The 18,221-nt window shown below is 37.0% G+C and overlaps 1 protein-coding gene across 1 annotated transcript in view; it reads right to left on the minus strand.

Annotated features, from left to right (window-relative positions):
- The window catches only part of POLN (DNA polymerase nu), a 102,031-nt gene that overhangs the window by 71,962 nt on the left and 11,848 nt on the right, over nt 1-18,221 (minus strand). The window contains exons 6-14 of the mRNA XM_074147885.1: nt 17,368-17,525; nt 11,604-11,672; nt 9,458-9,518; nt 9,190-9,254; nt 8,286-8,369; nt 7,769-7,858; nt 5,230-5,286; nt 4,363-4,416; nt 4,061-4,126 (exon numbers count right to left, since the gene is read on the minus strand). Of these exons, the coding sequence (XP_074003986.1) occupies nt 4,061-4,126; nt 4,363-4,416; nt 5,230-5,286; nt 7,769-7,858; nt 8,286-8,369; nt 9,190-9,254; nt 9,458-9,518; nt 11,604-11,672; nt 17,368-17,525 (704 nt within the window). The remainder of the gene's footprint in view (nt 1-4,060; nt 4,127-4,362; nt 4,417-5,229; nt 5,287-7,768; nt 7,859-8,285; nt 8,370-9,189; nt 9,255-9,457; nt 9,519-11,603; nt 11,673-17,367; nt 17,526-18,221) is intronic.

The raw sequence follows: 18,221 nt of genomic DNA on the forward strand, positions 1-18,221 counted from the left end.
AGACAGGGCAGAAGGGAAGTAATACAGATAAGTGTGGATAATCAGAAAAACTGGTTTGCTAAGTTAATTGACAGAACACATTCATTTTTGATGGCAATTGCTCAGAGGGGTCTCTAATTCAAGAGACTGTCACTCCCATTAGAATGAAAACCAGATAGATAATTTATTATTCATATTCCAAACACTATTAGTAACACACATTTTCTAATAAACAAGCATGCAATTCTCTATCACGCATTCACTGTCAGAAAATATTACTTATATCTGTTGGAGAGACTGAGGTAGAGTCAATATTCCAGGTTTTTCATGGTCCTTCTTTGAGCACATTGACATTCAACATACTCTAATTAGCTTCTCTTTCAAATTACATTCCTGCTTTCCAAATCAAAGGCTAATATACTTCTCTGATTGACAGGTTAAATTATTTTATTTCTTTGCCTTTTTGGACAAGCTGTTAAAAGCTGGGGAGAAATAGGAATGCTTTTTTTATTTATTTATTTTTTATTTATCTTCAGCATGACTTTTTGTTACTAAAAGGAAGGAAATGCCCCCTGAAGCCCACTACTTCACGCTTTTTAGTTTAATGATATCTGATAATGATTTATCTTCTGAAGTATAGAAGTGTACTCATTAGTAGCATTTCAGTTCTCTCTGTTGCAGAAGCCTGGAGGAAAGAAACCATAATACAGAATATCTGATTCTAGCACTGAAGTTTACATCTTAAACCAAGTTATAACACCTAATTATATGCAATCTTTATATCTTGAGTTAGGATTTCTTTCTGCTCATTCTGAAAGACACTTAATCTTAATTGGTTTTATGCCTTTCCACCTTTGTCATGACTTACTTTTTGCTCTAAAAAGTGAGAGGCTGGAAAGTGGTATTTCAAGGCAGGTTTGGAGAACATAAACAAGTCTTTATGAATGTAATAAATATATTTAATAGGAAAGTTTTCTATGAGCAATATAATAAAGGAACATCCCAATGCAGACAGGACTAATATATTTACACAAGAATTAATTAAAAATAACATATTCAAATAATAAATCTAATTAGTTTTCCCTAATAGTCCCCTAACAGTCATAAGCAGTCCATCACAGAGTGGAAAAATATAACTATCCTATGTATATATTACAAAATAATTTGACTGAAGAATTTTAGGGTTTATATTTACTTTTAGGTTTCAGATATGCAGGTTCTCAGGGAGTAGCAAATAGACAGTTACAATACTATAGCAGAAGACTACAGTATCAAATGTGTCCCTGTTTAATGACGTACTATATTATTCTATAACACTGTTATTTATGAAAAATGTATTAATTATGCAGCACACATTGTAGAAGAAACAAAATGAGAAGAAATGGAGTACACAGTTAAACTAAAATAGATATATAAAGGGAGAGCCACTGAAGTTCTACGAAGAGACCTGTTCTAAATTGCTGCAACACAGAAGTCATAAAAATTCATGTGAATAAGTTTATCTATTGGGAGAAACCCACATAACACCAAAAATATACATCATATATATATCAGATGTGGATTTGTCTGAAAGAAGATCACAGAAGAGTTTATCTGAAAGAGAAATCCTGCTCTGTACTTAAAGTCTGGTCATGTCCCCTTAAACCTATGAGTAAATCCCTCCTGGACTCCATTTAACAGAAAGGGGACAGACAGATCCATTACCTTTACAAAACAAATGAAAGATGAAACCTTTGTTTGGAACTCCTTCTCCCACAACCACTGCAGCAAATGGGATGTTTTCTTTATTTGAATCATCCCTTCATCCGATTTAAACATACATTTCACTTTAATCACTCCTTAAAGCATGTTAAAAATAAACTACCTCAGCAAATATTCAGCTAAAGTTTTACATAACATCATAGTAACTGCAAAAATATCTACAATATTTATGATTTCTGTTCAGAATATTCCCAATCCTTTAACACTTAGTAAAGTGACTGGGCACTGCAGTATATCTTCTTTATCAATAAATGATTCAGAAACAGATGGTATAAGTTCCATAAACATTTCACACAAAAAAAAGCCATGCCAATGTTTTTCCTTATAAGGAGAAGGCAGCCTTAGGCAACCCTGGATGCTAACTTTAGCAGCATTATTTTGGAGAAAAACAACCTTTAAGAAAAGTAGATTTTGTGTCGTTTTTAGCATGATGCATCAAAGGTCACCTTGTGTCATATGTGGCTGTTCAAGACAGCTGTCTGTTCAGCTCTGACTTGTAAATGCCTGTGCATCACATCAGAATATTTAGCAAACTGTGACCTTCGTCATCATCTTTTCCATTCTCTCCCATCACTTTCCCCCATATGGATGCATGAGAAACGGAAGCATCAGTAACACTCCTCCATTCCGTTGTTAATTCAAAATGCTAGATACTGTTTTTTATTCAGCAAAAAGCACAAGCAGTTCCTATAAATTGTTTGATGATAAATTGTATGGAAATATGTACCATGAGGGTAGGAAGATATAACTGATCAAGACTGATAAAAGAAGGGCTAAGGAAGTCACACATACAATGAGGATGAGAACCTCCCAGGACAGGTTTCTGTCAGAACTCCAAAAGTCACCAAATCAGTCAGGACTTGCAAGGAGCCACATAAGCCCACCCATGCAAAGTGGTCACAACATAACAGTTACGTCTAACATCTCTACTCCTAGATAGAGCTGTGGAAGACTGTGGCCTTTTTCCCAAGACTGCAGAAATCTTCTAATGCCATTTGTACCCATGAAGCTTAAGGCTAGTACCTGCATAGATAGATAAGCATTAGTCAAACCTGCATGGATAAGAACTGACAATACTTCTGGGCACAAGTTAAAAGGACAATAGCCTCATGGATTCCCTCTAGCCTTCACGAGACAAGTCAAACTTCTACATCTACTCCCTCTCTCCCACAGGGCCAGAGGTCAGGTCTTTGGTAAGAAAGGCAATGATTAAACCCAACCAGAACATTTCCACAGCTAAGGAGTCACTACTTTTCTACTGCTATTCATAGAATTGTCTAGGTTGGAAGGGACCTTTAAGATCATCTAGTCCAACCATCAACCTAACTGATAAAAAACCATCACTAAACCATGTCACTAAGCACTATGTCACCCCATCTTTTAAATACCTCCAGGGATGATGCTTCAACCACTTCCCTGGGCAGCCCATTTCCCTATTCCCTCACCTATGCCTTGACTTGAGCCCCTGAAGCAGTCTGCAACCCTGTCTCCTCCGACACCAGGTTCTGCACACTCATTCACGCAACTAAGGGCTGCGACAGAAGAAGAACACAAAAGGGCTCACCAGTCCCTACAGTCAAAGGTCAGCTTCCTAAACTCCAAGTAAAATGGTACAATAAAATATATTCAAATATACCCTTAAAAAGGACACTTTGGCAAAAAAAAAACAAAAAAAAAAACCAAAACAAAAAACCCCAAAACAACCAAGCCTCTAAAAAAGTCAAAAAAGTAAAATAAAACACATTCCAGCCACAAGGATGTACATGGAGATCATTATAGCCAAAGACAAGAGAGGAAGCACAAAGAGCCCAAGTGTCACAGCCATATAAGCATCGGGAAAGACTTCCAGAGCCACAGCATAGCCAGCTTAGACCTTTGCTGCTATGAGGCCTTAAGCCAAATTCCAGAAGAAAAGAGCTTCCTTTTTTTCTATAATCCCCAGGGTCCCCTCCAGGGCTCACCGATCCTTTACAAGGAGTGGTTCATAAATACCAGGAATTTATTACAAAGAAGTATTCAGTGGAAGTTTAGAGGGTGCATGCATGGCTCACAATGCTACCCCTCCACTTCAGGAAAACTTCAAGTAATAATATTAAATTATGATCCGCAAATAACAGAAAACATTTATAAGAATAAATGTTCTAGAGTAAAACACCCATTTAAATAAGCCTTTTCTGTCCACCATTTTCATAAAATATGGCAACTGCTAGGCTGATAAGAAAATGAACATTTTATATGTTAAAAATATTAGATATTTTATACAAATAATATTAAGTTTTAATTCTAATTAAAATGTAAATCTTTTAACAGGCTCACTTACTGGATGTTTGGCTGAAAGTCTGCCAGTCACAGTTCCTGTCTGATTCCACGTAGAGGAAATAAATCCCTGTAGTCACATAAAGTAAAAATCCCCCAAAAGAAAAGGATGAAGACATACATCTAAGTTGTATTTAATGTAAGTATCAGTAATAAAAAATGACTGCATCAGGACTACAAAATCAAAAAGAAATACTTTATAATTTTCTACATATAAAAGTTCTTAAACTGTAAACACTGCAATCATTTCACGTGCTTTTATGATTTGAAATACTATATTTTACAGGCTACTTTTTATATTTCTACCTTTCTCATGCATGTTCGTAGTCCATCCACATAAGTGGATTTCATCTTGTGAACCTAAATTACATAAGAGCTTGTATCAATACTTATTGATAAAAGAGATTTTTCAAATTAAAGAACTTATTTTCCAAATGTATATTAAATTGTTTTGTAGACTTTTTTTAAAAGACAGTTTTATCTTAGTAGATAATGGATGTATACTCACTAATAGCTTGACCTATTAGCATAAGCTAAGTAAGTGCTTGGTTATACCCTAAAGCCAGGTCTTTGCACATACTAGTAAATGAACTATTGGAATTTATTATTTTACAACTTGTATCCCCAGGTCAATAAACTACACAAAAAGAGCCACACACACAAAAAAATCCACCCCCACCAAAAAAAAAAAAAGCAACCCACACTTTTTTTTCTTTTTTAAATCTTGGAAACTCATCCACTGAAAACCCAAACATTAAGCTTGAGACTTAATGTTTGGTTGTTTTGGATTTTCAGGAGGCTCGTCACCTAGAAAAGCCCGTAACTAGTTATCTCCTTCACTTTCTGCAGAGTATTTCTTCAGAACCCAAAAAATAAATATTTTGCCCTACGACTGTGCTTTATAGCTCTAGACAAACTTAACAGTGAAGTTTTCCAATTGTTTTTGCAACTGAGTTGTTTGCTAGATATAATCTAACAGTGCAAAACAGAAGTATAAACATTAGATTTAAAAACTCTTAAGAATACATACAGTTTCAAAATTTAAATGAATGTTTAAATGAACTTACATTAGAGCCAGCATTTTTTTTTTAAATTTATTTAGGTGTGAATATGTTATATTTCTTACTATTTTTGCTTCAGTGCAACTACATTATGTGAAAAATATCAGCTTACCTGACGGTATTCTAAAATTATCTTAGGCAAAGGATGAAGATCTTGCAACTTACTTAGCTGTAAAATAAAGAATGTGAATTACTGGTATACTTTTCTGTTAAGTTATATTATTTAACAATCTTAAGAGACTAAGCTTTGGAGGAAGAAATTTTCTCGCAAAGCTGGACGGACAAAATATTTTTGCTACCAGGGAGAGCCAACATATTAACTATCTAGGTTTTATCCATTGGAAGGTTTCAGTCTACATTTCTCTAAATAACCAAATCTCAGCAGTTCTTGGAAAGAGAGTAGTGGACTAGATAAAAACATTCCTTTGATTACTGCAACAAACATGTTCCCACAAAAAAGATGGCATGCATTCCACTTCACTGACCCCTCCCATCTCCCTGTCACTCTCCAAGATTACATATTTGATCCGTGAAAGCTCCTTCTCCTTGAGTAGTGTCTGTTTCTTATGGTTATACTGTTGACATTACCTCAGAGATTAATTCTGGTAGTTCAGATACTTGGCCCAACAGTTGAATTTCCTCTTTCACACAAGAGAAACAAATACTACCTTTCTACCTTTCCCAGAGGTATTCATTCTCAGCAATGAGTTGTGTACTGTGACTCCCATTAAACTAGGGCAATAGAATTGTGGCAGCAAATCAGAAACAGGTGTAGCTACACAGAGGCTTCTTCTCTTCTAAGAAGGAAATTAATTACTATTATTATCTTAACAAAATGATCTATTAATGATCCGGACATGGGGACTGAGAACACCCTCAGTAAGTTTGCAAACAACACTAAGTTGGGTGGAACTGTTGATCTGCTTGAGTGTAGGATGGCTCTATGGAGGGATCTGGACAGGCTGGATAGATGGGCTGAGGTTCAACAGGTCCAAGTGCCAGGTTCTGTGCTTGGGTCACAAAAACCCCATGCAGCGCTACAGGCTTGGGGAAGAGTGGCTGGAGAGCTGCCTGGCAGAAAAGGACCTGAAGATGTTGGCCAACAGCCAGATGAATATGAGCCTGCAGTGTGCCCAGGTGGCCAAGAAGGCCAACAGCATCCTGGCCTGTATCAGAAATAGTGTGGCCAACAGGACTAGGGGAGTGATTGTCCCCCTGCACTCAGCACCAGCGAGGCCACATCTTGAATACTGCATTCAATTTTGGACCCCTTTCTACAACAAAGACATTGAGGTGCTGGAGCATGTCCAGAGAAGAGCAACAAAGCTGGTGAAGGGTCTAGAGCACAAGACTTATGAGGAGCAGATGAGGGAGTAGAGGTTGTTTAGCCTGGAGAAAAGGAGGCTGAGGGGAGACCTTATCGGTCTCTACAACTGAAAGGAGGTTGTAGCGAGGTGGGGGTTGGTCTCTTCTCCTAAGTAACAAGTGACAGGACAGGAGGAAACGGCCTCAAGTTGTGCCAGAAGTTTAGATTGGATATTAGAAAAAAAACAGCACTGGAACAGGCTGCCCACAGAAGTGGTTGAGTCACCATCTCTGGAAGTATAGATGCAGCATTTAGGGACATGGGTTAACAGCGGACTCCGCAGTATTATGTTTATGGTTGTACTCTATTTTAAAGGTCTTTTCCAACCTAAACGATTCTATGAAAAGGAACGGGCATCCACATTTTCCTTATGTTACCAAGAAGTCTGCAGTTTTGTCTTGACTTCACCATTTTTAGACAAATGTTTTTGGCAGGTTTCTGCCCTTGTATGGGATCTCACATGAATGTCTGTATTGTTGAAAATTATGTGCTCCAACACTAACAGAAAAAAGAACTAGAGCAGCTTTGTATGTGCAATATTTATTGCACTGAATCTAAAGATACTTTTGATCTCTTGTACAGATATATGAAAGTATCTAAACTGCTTGGTCATTATTGCTCTAGGGGAACAAGATTCTATCAAGATCCTGCAGCTCTGACTCCAAATGCAACCACTCTTACTGAAGACAAGCCTCTCCACAGAGGAAGAAAAAAAAGCCCGAGGAAAATTCATGCAGACAAGAAAAACACTGGACCACACAAAGAAACTGACAACTCCCAATTCAAACCACAGGTATCAAATAATTTCCTACAGACTTTTTTACCTAGCATGAATGAATGAGTCAAGGATCCATAAAAAAAGATGACGACATGATTTTAGCTCAAGTCTCCTGAGAGCAAAGAGAAAGTCTGGGTTGCTATTTTCTTCACCAGCAGATTTTACATGAATGTTCTTTCCTTTCACCAGTGGTCTCTTTCATCTAACCAAAATCTGACCAGTAAGAAAGTCTTCCTCCTTTGAGGAAGATGGTCATACAGGCATGCTGGTACTAAACTTTTTAATCCTGGTTTATAGCTAAAGTTTAGCTCCAGTAGCTAGTTTGTTTTTCCCCACCACGGACTGCAATTTTTATTTCTGGCATAAGTAAATTAAGTGCAATTCATACAATACAAAAATAAACCAGGATTTTTAGGAAAACTTTAGACAAATGACAATTTCACTGGAACATAACTTAGAAGTTTTGCTAAATTATGCAGATGGTTTTAAAACCCCTCTCCATCTCACCACAACTTCTGAGGTGGACACAAGTTGTTGCATTTCAGTTCTGTGAAGTTTCTCACACAGTGCATCTAGTTTCAACTTTCCAAATAGTACCTACAGTAAGAGAAAAAATGTAAGATAAATGTTTCAGTGTTTCAAGTGCTTAAACAGAAAGGAAAACTATTTGGTGCCTGAACTTAAGTCTAGAAAACAGATTTCAAGGAAAATAAGAGCATACCACAGCAAAGAGAACTAACACAGAATTGAAAAGATCAATATTTTTTTGAGCTATTGAAAAAGTAGCATATTTACTAAAATCAAATGCTGAATTTATGCGAATACATTCAAATACAGATTATAAAATATTGCCAGATTTATGAAGAATTAACATGTCCTCCATTAAAATCAGAAACTAAGATAATTAACGCAGAAAAAGAATTCTGAAGTTGTAAGGACAATTTTATATGTTTCATAATTCTTCTGTATCGATAACAATGTACAGAATTTACAATTTACATAATAATAGCAGTATAAATATTACCTCTCTGAGTTGACTACTGCTGGTCAAAAGGAATCGTTCTCCAGCAACCTGATGAGCTTCCTGTTCAAGCTCTTTGAGTTGCAACTATAAATTAGTACATCAGAATTATTCTGTTTACATTATTATTTTCTCCAAAATCGACACCTTCCCAGGTTAACAAGTATATTGGACCTCTATTTAAAAATAGGGTATTTGCTAATGTGTAATCATTGCTGGCTATGCTTGGTTTCGTAAATTGCTTATTTACTCTTTAATCTGTATTTCTTCATTATTCGAGAAGGGGATTTACCGCAGTAAAAAGGATCAAAATTTGTAGGAAAATAATTTAGGTTACTGAGGACTATCGAGATCTCTGAGAAACAGAGCTATGCAAATCATCCCAGCAAATTAACAATCTGTCAGACCACTATGATTATTTGGTCAGATTTTATGATATAAAATAGGATTCTCTTGTAGCTATTTTTATCAATGGGGAAATAGCAAACTTTGAACTCTCAGAACATATAAATTGTAAAGACTGTTTTATTTACAAAGAGAAAGACAGAAACATCTGTCTCTTCTCAGGAAGATGGTTACTGATAACTGTAGGTTCAGGAAGAGTCATTACAATTTTTACTCTACTATGCATAACCCAGAGGGACCTGTGCATTTTGCAAAGCAATCTCAGTTCCAGGGCAAGGCTAGTGAAGCAAAAGTCTGTTTGCTTGCCTAAATAGACATGGAAGTATCCTAAAACATAAATATCATTAGCTATATTTATAATAATAAAAATACTAGAAAACCCAAACTGTCATGTAAAACATAACAAAACAAGAAGATTCCTCCTCTTTTTAATCAGTTATCCTCAGTAAAAGCAGAGCAGTGTTATACAATATCCAAAAGAAAAAATAAAGACAAAATTTACCCCCAGAATCTCTGATGTTTTTTTCAGTTCTTGTTTGTTCACATGTATTTTGTGTGTTTCCATCACTGTGAATACAATTATATACTGAGAACACTTACAACTGACAAATTCGATTTTACATGCTTCTTAGACTGTAAAATGGAATCTCAAACTCACACAGCTGTTATGAGATAACATTCAGTATTCTGAGGTATGACATTCTACTTGAGTATAGTCAGCAGCTGTGCGAAAATAGGGAAGATTCATATTTTGAACTGAATTTTCATACCTGCCAGAATTTTGATAAGTGGAAGCTCTAATGTGCAAAATAATTTCCACAAACCTTGAACCTGTAAAGCAAGATACAAATAAATTCTTTAGTATCACCCAGTTTTATCTTAAAACATATAGCAGTGTCATTATGTGGATCTATTTTCTAGTAAGCACTATTTCACTTTCTCTATAAGCCCTTTTTATATGACAACACCGTTTGTAGAATGAAATACTATTTAGTGTGAATTATATAGTACCTAAATACCATAGTCCATTATCACTTCATTTTGTGGGGAACAGAAATAAGTTTTGTAATAGTAATCGCTTGTACAGGAATACTAATAAAGAACTATAAATACCTCATTTTTCTAAACGGTTTATTTTTAGAGCAAGCTCCATGATAATAGGACATACAGTTATCCCTCTTTCTTTATTCACTTGAATAATTAAGCAATCATTCAGAATTCACAATTTTGGTTTCCTTAGGAAGAAACTAAAAGATAATGGATGGGAATATGTACCGAATTTAGTTACAAACAACAGGAAGCCTGTTTTTTCTCTAACCACTGAAGCAACCAGACAGCAACACTCGTCTAACAGCTCCTCCTGTAGACTGGCTTTCAGTGTTTCTGTGCCTTTGGTGTTTCTCTCTTGCCTTCCTTAACAGATTATTTCATCATACTGCTGATCCACTTAGATACCCAGATTAATATGGCTCCATCAACTAACGGTCCAAGTCCTACACTTGCTACCACCAATTTTAAGAAAAACCTCGAGGATCCTATGATGTACCTTCCACCAGAACCTGTTATTAAGTTCTGACACTTCTCCATGGACGTGATTACAAGGAGAAAACAGACAAGAAAACCCACTAAAAGACTTCTTGAGATGCATTCTGAACTGCAATAAGGGCTAAATCAGGATAAAATAGTTCACTTGGAAGGGACATGCAACAATCACCTAGTCCAACTGCCTGACCACTTTAGGGCTAACCAAAAGTTAAAGCATATTATTAACAGCATTGTCCAAATGTCTCTTAAACATTGATAGGCTTCAGGCATTGATCGTGTCTCTAGAAAGCCCATTCCAGTGTTTGACCAGTATTTGGCTAATACAACCTATAGCAAGAGATATGCTGGATGTTTTTGTATGCAAGGAATACCAGGTGGCCAATAATGCCAACAGCATCCTGGCCTGTATCAGGAATAGTGTGGTGAGTAGGACTAGGGAAGGGATCATCCCCCTGTACTCAGCACTGATAAGGCCCCACCTCAAGGTGCCCAAAACTGTGTTCAGTTTTGGGCCCCTCACTACAAGACAGACATTGAGATCCTGGAGTGTGTCCAGAGAAGGGCAATGAAGCTGGTGAGGAGTCTAGAGGAAAAAGTCTTATGAGGAGAGGCTGAGGGAACTGAGGTTGTTTAGCCTGGAGAAAGGGAAGCTGAGGGGAGATCTTATTGCTCTATACAACTACCTGAAAGGAGGTTGTAGTGAGGTGGGGGTCAGTCTCTTCTCCCAGGTAACAAGTCATAGGGCAAGAGGAAACGGCCTCAAGTTGCACCAGAGAAGGTTTAGATTGGATATTAGGAAAACTTTCTACACTGAAAGGGTTGTCAAGCATTGGAACAGGCTGCCCAGGGAAGTGGTTAAGTCACCATCTATGGAGGTATTTAAAAGAAACGTAGATGTGGTGCTTAGGACGTGGCTTAGTGGTAGACTTGGCAGTGTTAGGTTTATGGTTGGACTCGAATTGAAAGGTCCCTTCCAACCAAGACAATTCTTTGATTCTATGAAAAAATCCAGCAACACTCTGTTTTAACTGTTAACACTTTTTAGACTGTTTCATACAGCTTTAAAATATCAAAAAAGCACAATATTTTGAACATTCCCTATTCTTAGAATTTTCATTTATATATTTAGTTAACTGTTGCAGAGAAAAAGTTTCTTCTAAAAATTAACCTTCAGACTAATCATTTTCCCCTTCTGAAAAAAAAATGACAAATTTGATGGACAACTTTAAGTGTTGATCAGCACTGTCAAACAGTAAGGATTCTATTTAACTTGAGTAGAGATTCTGATTTGAATGAGAAGCACATCACTGACTCTCTTTAATTCATAATACCTCAGAAGTCATATCTGAGTAATTACTTTTTATATCTTACCTGTAAGTCATGAGCAAGGTCCATCATTACATTATAAAGCTTCTCCAAGTTCACACCTAAATTTTGATACTGATATAAATAAATAAAACAACACCAAGAGTTTTAATGCTAACATAAAAATATCTAGAACACTTTTAAAAGAATTAAACTATATAAATATGTTTTTGTGTACGTCTCATATGTAACACTTTAGAAATCTTCTTAGACCTCTGACAAACACAATTCATGAACAGAACAGTACAGATCATGAATAGCCAAGATTTTACCCGTTCCTTTATTAACATTTTGCATAGACTGAGTACGGAGAAGTACTATACATTGCTATCCATTTGTTTGTTCTCCGTCCAAACACTGCCTTTGAAATTGAAGTCAGAACTACTCATAAAGTGAGGAAAAACGCCTCGCAATTTTCTTTCTCCTACCAGTACTGCCACTCTTGTGAACTATTCACTTCCTTCCCTTCTGTTCCAGAGGTGTTCCGCACAGAGCCATGCAACCTCATTCAGCTGGCTAGAAGACCATTTTGAAATGCATACAGACTGAGAACCTGATCCTTAGCTCCAAGAACATGATCTCATATAAAAATAAAATAAACTTAATAACAAATTTAATTGGTTGACATGAAGTTTGTTTTATCAGGCTAATACACAAAACGTCAACACTAAAGTCCTGCTTTTCATTACTAAATATCTATGAGGAAAGCTTAGAATGCAAAAAAAAGCTGCATACGTAAATTTTCTTTTCTGCAGCCTGTACCTTCAATGATGGCTGAACAATCAAAACTATGGAATAAATTTGCATCCAAGTCATTAAGTGCAAAACCACTGGCATTGTGTTTTTATTGTCGCGTAAAATTCCTGGGCCACAAACCATAGAACCTAGGAGAGCATTCCAGAGGACTAAAGTTATATGCTTGTCTGTCCATATACACTTCCGCAAGAATCACATACTGGTCTGTGTTGGAGGCAGGAAAACGTTACATGGAATTATGTATGATATGATGGTTCTTAGTTTATGTAAAACAGTGAAATTAAATGAAGGGTCATTTGTGTAAAAAGAAGCGTTCACTCTGTGTTGATAAATACTTCTGAGGATATAGTTGAAGTATTGGAGCAACTTGGCCACAAAACTTTGAGATATAAAGAAATGAATTAAGAAATGCAGAATGCAAGGTAATTATCCCAGACATGACGCAGTACTGACTGCAGATTCCTGTCCATGATAGTTTGAGGGGGGGGGGGGGAAATTAAAAAAAAAATTCCATAGCAAGTAGAACTGAAGGATGCATAAGCATACTATTTCACATTTGACAACATGAGTGTAATGTACATCATTGGAGGATTCATCAGAGCAGAAATCAGTCTTGAGGCCAATAGAATCCTAACCACTTTAGAAGATAACCTGGTAACACTGTTTCCTCTTCAACAGCCACATTGCTGGAGAATGACCTAGATCTGGCTAGATTCTGGGTGAAGAGGGTATTCCAAGATCATTTCTACTAAATTAATACACATAGGCATGGTTCAAAAGAAATTTAAGATCTGCTTCCCAAGTGAATTACATCTTTCTGTCAAGAATAGTAAAAACATTAAAAAAAAAAAAAGAATATACTGACAGTAAACCAAACAGCCATGAAATCACATTAAAGGCTTCTCAATTGAAAAAGCACAGAGAGCACCCCTGGGGCACCTTGTAAGCAATCCATCTTCAGTTTTGTCCTTCACCCTACATGTATTTTAAAGGAATCCTGATTAATCTATGCTTGCTTTATTATTTGCATTCTTATCTTGGAGCTGATGGAACACTAAGAGAGGCTCTCATGTTATGAGCTGCTGAAGTCTCTCTTTCCTCTACAGACCTGCAGCTATTCTACAGCTTTCTTACTTTACTGCTTTCATGAAGTACCTACAGTTGAGACAAAAAAAACGTGCTCCAAAAGAAATATATTCTGCTTTCTCCACTCAAACTGAGCTAGAAAGCATCTTCCTTCCCTGAGTAAGCTCTCAAAAGTTATGCTACCAAATTTGACTTTGCTGCCCATTTCACATTGTCATGGTTTTTGAAATATTCAGAAGCTTTCCTTTGGTCCTCTGTGATAAGAAGGAAAGAAAAGGATGATTCTACTTGTTATCAGGTATACGCCGTCCTCTAAGATTGCATAGAAAACAAAGACAATGCTTCAGTTTCAATGAAATGTCCCATATTTTGTGAAGAACAAAACCCAGATTCTATCATCTGGAAAAGCATATGCAATGTAACTAGATGTGAATATCTCTCTACTAAACTCGATGTCATTAAGCTATGAATTATGGACTAAAATAGAAAGATTGCCATTGAAATTTTTGCCAAGAATATTTTCTTAATAACAGGTCTGATGTCAGAATACTATGATCCTCCAGGGCTTTTAATTTGTCCAGCCAGAACAGTAGTTCTTTTGAAGCAAAAGCAGTTAAGAATAATCAAAGTGGTCGGGAAATCTTCAAAATCCTTCCTAAAGGAGTGTCTATACAGTCTAAACAGATCTCCAAATTAAGAATTTCTCTAAAATTTAAAAAAAAATAAATATCAAAGTTAATGGATAGGGAGCATCTTCCTCTCTCTTCAGGGAGGTAAGGACCCTTCTGAGTTTGAAAGAAGGTTTCTCTGGACATCTTTTTCCATCTGAACAGGGTCTTTTGCAGGAGTTGCTCCCTGAGCTGGATGCCATTATCTCCTCCTTGTCTTCAGGATGACTCTCAGAATCTCCTGGTTGTGTCTCTAGGGAGTGAGGGCAGGCATAGACAGAGACACCAGTAAAACTAAACACTTAAATCCTGTGTCCTCAAGTGCAAGAGTCAGCTGTAAATCAACAAGTAAACATAACCCATCCTCCAAACAGTGTATTAAAACCTGCTTTGTACATAAAACTCAATTTTGGCCTACTGTTTGCAAAACAGCCCGATTATCTGAAGAAAAACAGAAGTTTGGAACCAAAGCATTACAGCAGATGCAGACCGACAGGAGCAATGCTTCATCCATTATTTGATCCAAACAGAATGCAGAAGGAATCCAAATTACTTGTTGCTGCACAAACACAATAGAACCAGAACTGACTGACAATTAGTTTCTATTAAGACAAATTATAACACGTTATTGCTATAGATGCAAGCATTCTGGTATACATCTGGGGAAGAACCATCACAGGAACTTTTTCGTATTGGTCCAACTAATTTTTAAGATAAGTGCTGAGCATAACAGACCCATGGGAGACACCTAGTTACAGGAAGTTCGCTTCATGCTAAAAAGAGAATTACACCAGTTTTGGGGTAATCTTTGCTGCAAACACATTTTCCTACCACATGCCATAAACCAACGGAGGCACTAGTGCTACAGTCACTCAGAACACACTTAAGTCTGGACCATAGTTGCTTTTATCATGAAACGACCACATGACTCAAGGTAACTGCAGACAAAACTAAATGGATTGTACATAAGCCACTCTCTGTTAGAGGGAAGCATGTCCCAGCAAAGCCCCAGCAGCAAAGAGTTAAAATGGGGTAATGAATTCCACTGACAGCCCACATGGGTTCCCCATTTGCTCAAGAGCTACTAGTCTACACAACTTCAGCATTGTTTGTGTTGGTTGTTTGTGAGTAGACAATATGGTCACCTACTGTACAGGCTTCTCCCCTCTGCCTACATCAGACTTGAACACTGCAAGACTGAGAAACAGTGGGCCCTTGAAGGTAGGATGCAGAGGGCTCTCTTCAAAGCTGAAATATCTAGCTCCACTGGTGCCCATCCTTTGTAACAGTCTAGTCCTATCAGCAAGGACTTCTCTCTAGCCCAGACAGATTAATTTAAGCAGGCCCATGCTCCAGTGAAAAGCTATCAATCTATCTCCAAGAAATCTTGTTCATACCCACTGGTTCTGGAACAAATAAGCTGTCTGTGAAATACTATCCTTTCAGCAACAGGCAACTTGATCCCATTCGGGAGGTGGAAGTAAGCCCAATGACAGGCTTCAATTGACACCAAGATTCCCCATCAGCAAATGCAGCAATGACAAGAGCAGCATGATGTTTAGCACCTCTTCCAGCAAAGGTTTCAAGGTATATGGACTATGACCTCTTTTACTAAGCTTTTTGGCACCAAATATACAGACAAGAAACAAGTAGTACCTAGTCTGCGCTAGAACGTGTATGGGTGAGTAGTGGGTTACAGAATAAAACAGCAGTCATTCCAAGTACTATGCCGGGTGGACAAGACTAGCACAATACAGAAGGAGCTTAACTGAGGTAGTGAGGCACAAGACATGATATATCACCTGGCCTGGATCCATCTGGGAATACAGACAACTGTTAGGAACCTACCAGTAAAGTCAGAGCAAGAAAGTTGAAGAGATAAATCTGGCAAAGAGCTAAGATTCACAGGAAGAACTAGGACTCACTGAGCAAACAGAGAAGCCAAAAAGAAAGTGGGAAAGTCCAGGGAACAAAATAATTGCATAAGGAATAGAATAATCACAGGATGTTAAGAGGGAGGCATTAACGAGGACTTGGGTGAAGAAGTCAGCATAAAGGCACTGGAGATGGTTGGGACCAGGAAACAAACTAGACCTGAAATAGGGCAGGAAGGAAATAAGACTGCAATATTTAACTCAGGGCTGGGAACCAGCATGACAAAGTTGAGAAATTATAAGTAAGAATAGGTGTGATATATGAAGAACGAAAGACTGAGTCAAGCTAAGGAAAGAGACAAGATCAAGGATGCTGACTCACAGGAGGGGACATCGCATATAGAAATAAAAAAACAAGTTTGTAGCTTCTACCTGTTAGCCTGTCCATTCCCTACACTAATACCTCAATGCATGAAGTAACTTCTGAGCAACTGCAGTTTACAGTTAGTGTTTTAAAGTAAACAGGCTCTGTTTTCTCAGAAATGTCTGTACTGATGGGTGTGTGCTGATACAACTAACCTCTGTCCATACTCTCAACCCACTTGACATCAGTGGATTTGTATCCTAGAAGCCCTATAATCACATTACAATACTTGTGTCGGAACAACCAAGGCCTCTGAAAAGTTTTTAAAAAAATCCTCATCAGTTAGGTTGCTGCACATCTATTTTTACCATTCAAACAACCTCTGAAGGCTAATGTGGCCAGAGTAGATCACCACGGCTCAAAATACAAATACCGAAATTGTGTAACATTCAGTAAATAAGTTTCAACAGACATTAAGACATTTCTGTAGCATTGGAAATACTTCTCAAAAAGTTCATTAAGCATTCTCTCTTATTGACAATAAGAATTCACAGATTTTTCATATAGATGCTTGAAGGTTCGCATTTGACTCCCTACTGTTCCTCAGCCTACAATGTGGTATTTTTACCAGCTGTGAAATTCAGGAAAATTGTTAATTTTAAACTAAATACAGGCTACAAGTTCACAGGAATTAGAGAACAAGGCATTAGACAAGGAAAGCTGGAAATCAGTTTGCAGGAAGGTAGAAAGAAAAAAAGATCAGATTATATATTAATTAATATTGTTATTGAACTTTATGGTTTTGAAGCAGAATTTTACAGCTGTTCCTGGAGAATATGATCCCATCTTGGTAGAATGCAGCGAACCCTTCCATTCTCTCCTTTCTTTAGATTTCCAACAAATAGTATTAATATAATAATTTTCTTCCATCAAATAAGTATTATCTATGAGTTTTGTGAATTCTTTCATCATTTCTTTCCCCTTTTAACCCAGCCACAAACAATTTAAAAGAGACTACTCACTGATGTATTTCTCAAAGTGCCTGTATCTGTATTTACGGTTCCCATAGAAAAAGGTTTTTTAAAATACTTCTCTATTAAACATTCAAAAGAGGGAACCGTGTCGCTGGGGTTTATCAGCCATGCTGCAATCCTTGGATCTAACACGACGCTATCAGCAACTACAAAAAAAAAAGTTATTTCTGACAATCAAAATATTTAAATTATTTCCCATGAGAAATCCCTCTAAAGTTTTGCCCATCTTTCCTGTAGACATGCATCATAAATAGACAAACATTTACACTACGAAAATGTTACACACTGAATTTGCAGCTGTAACAAATGGTCAATACCATGACTACACAGGATTAAGTTCAATATTGAATATTTTTGAAGAGGGTTTTTTGTGGGCTTATTTTTTGTTTGTTCCCCCCACTCCCCCAAAGTTTTAAAATATAAGTAAACATCTGGTTCTTAAGATTGACTGTAAAAGCCTCTCTTTCTTATCACTGAAAAATTTCCAATTAAAGTTTTTCTTGTGTTTCCCTCTGATACAGTGAGATAATTTACTGTTGCTGTTAGCTTGACTGATATCCACAAAATTGCTACTGAGTGTTGAGGAAGATTTACTTGCTACCACCCTTCTGAGATCTTTAATGTATATACGAATTCACATATGGGTGCACAACACATTCTCAAAAATCAGAACCTTTTGTCCTATAGGATCATATGTGCTTACACTGCACTTTTTCTCCTGTTCACATAGATATATAGGATGGAGCATGCCTAGTGCTGTTTCTTTTCCCTTTTAACAACAATCTCAACATATGTAGAGAGGAGCAAAAAACTAGCAACTAGAATTCTTTAAGATATATTCA

This window comes from Numenius arquata, chromosome 5, assembly GCF_964106895.1.
Source record: "Numenius arquata chromosome 5, bNumArq3.hap1.1, whole genome shotgun sequence".
In the NCBI taxonomy this organism is placed as follows: Eukaryota; Metazoa; Chordata; class Aves; order Charadriiformes; family Scolopacidae; genus Numenius; species Numenius arquata.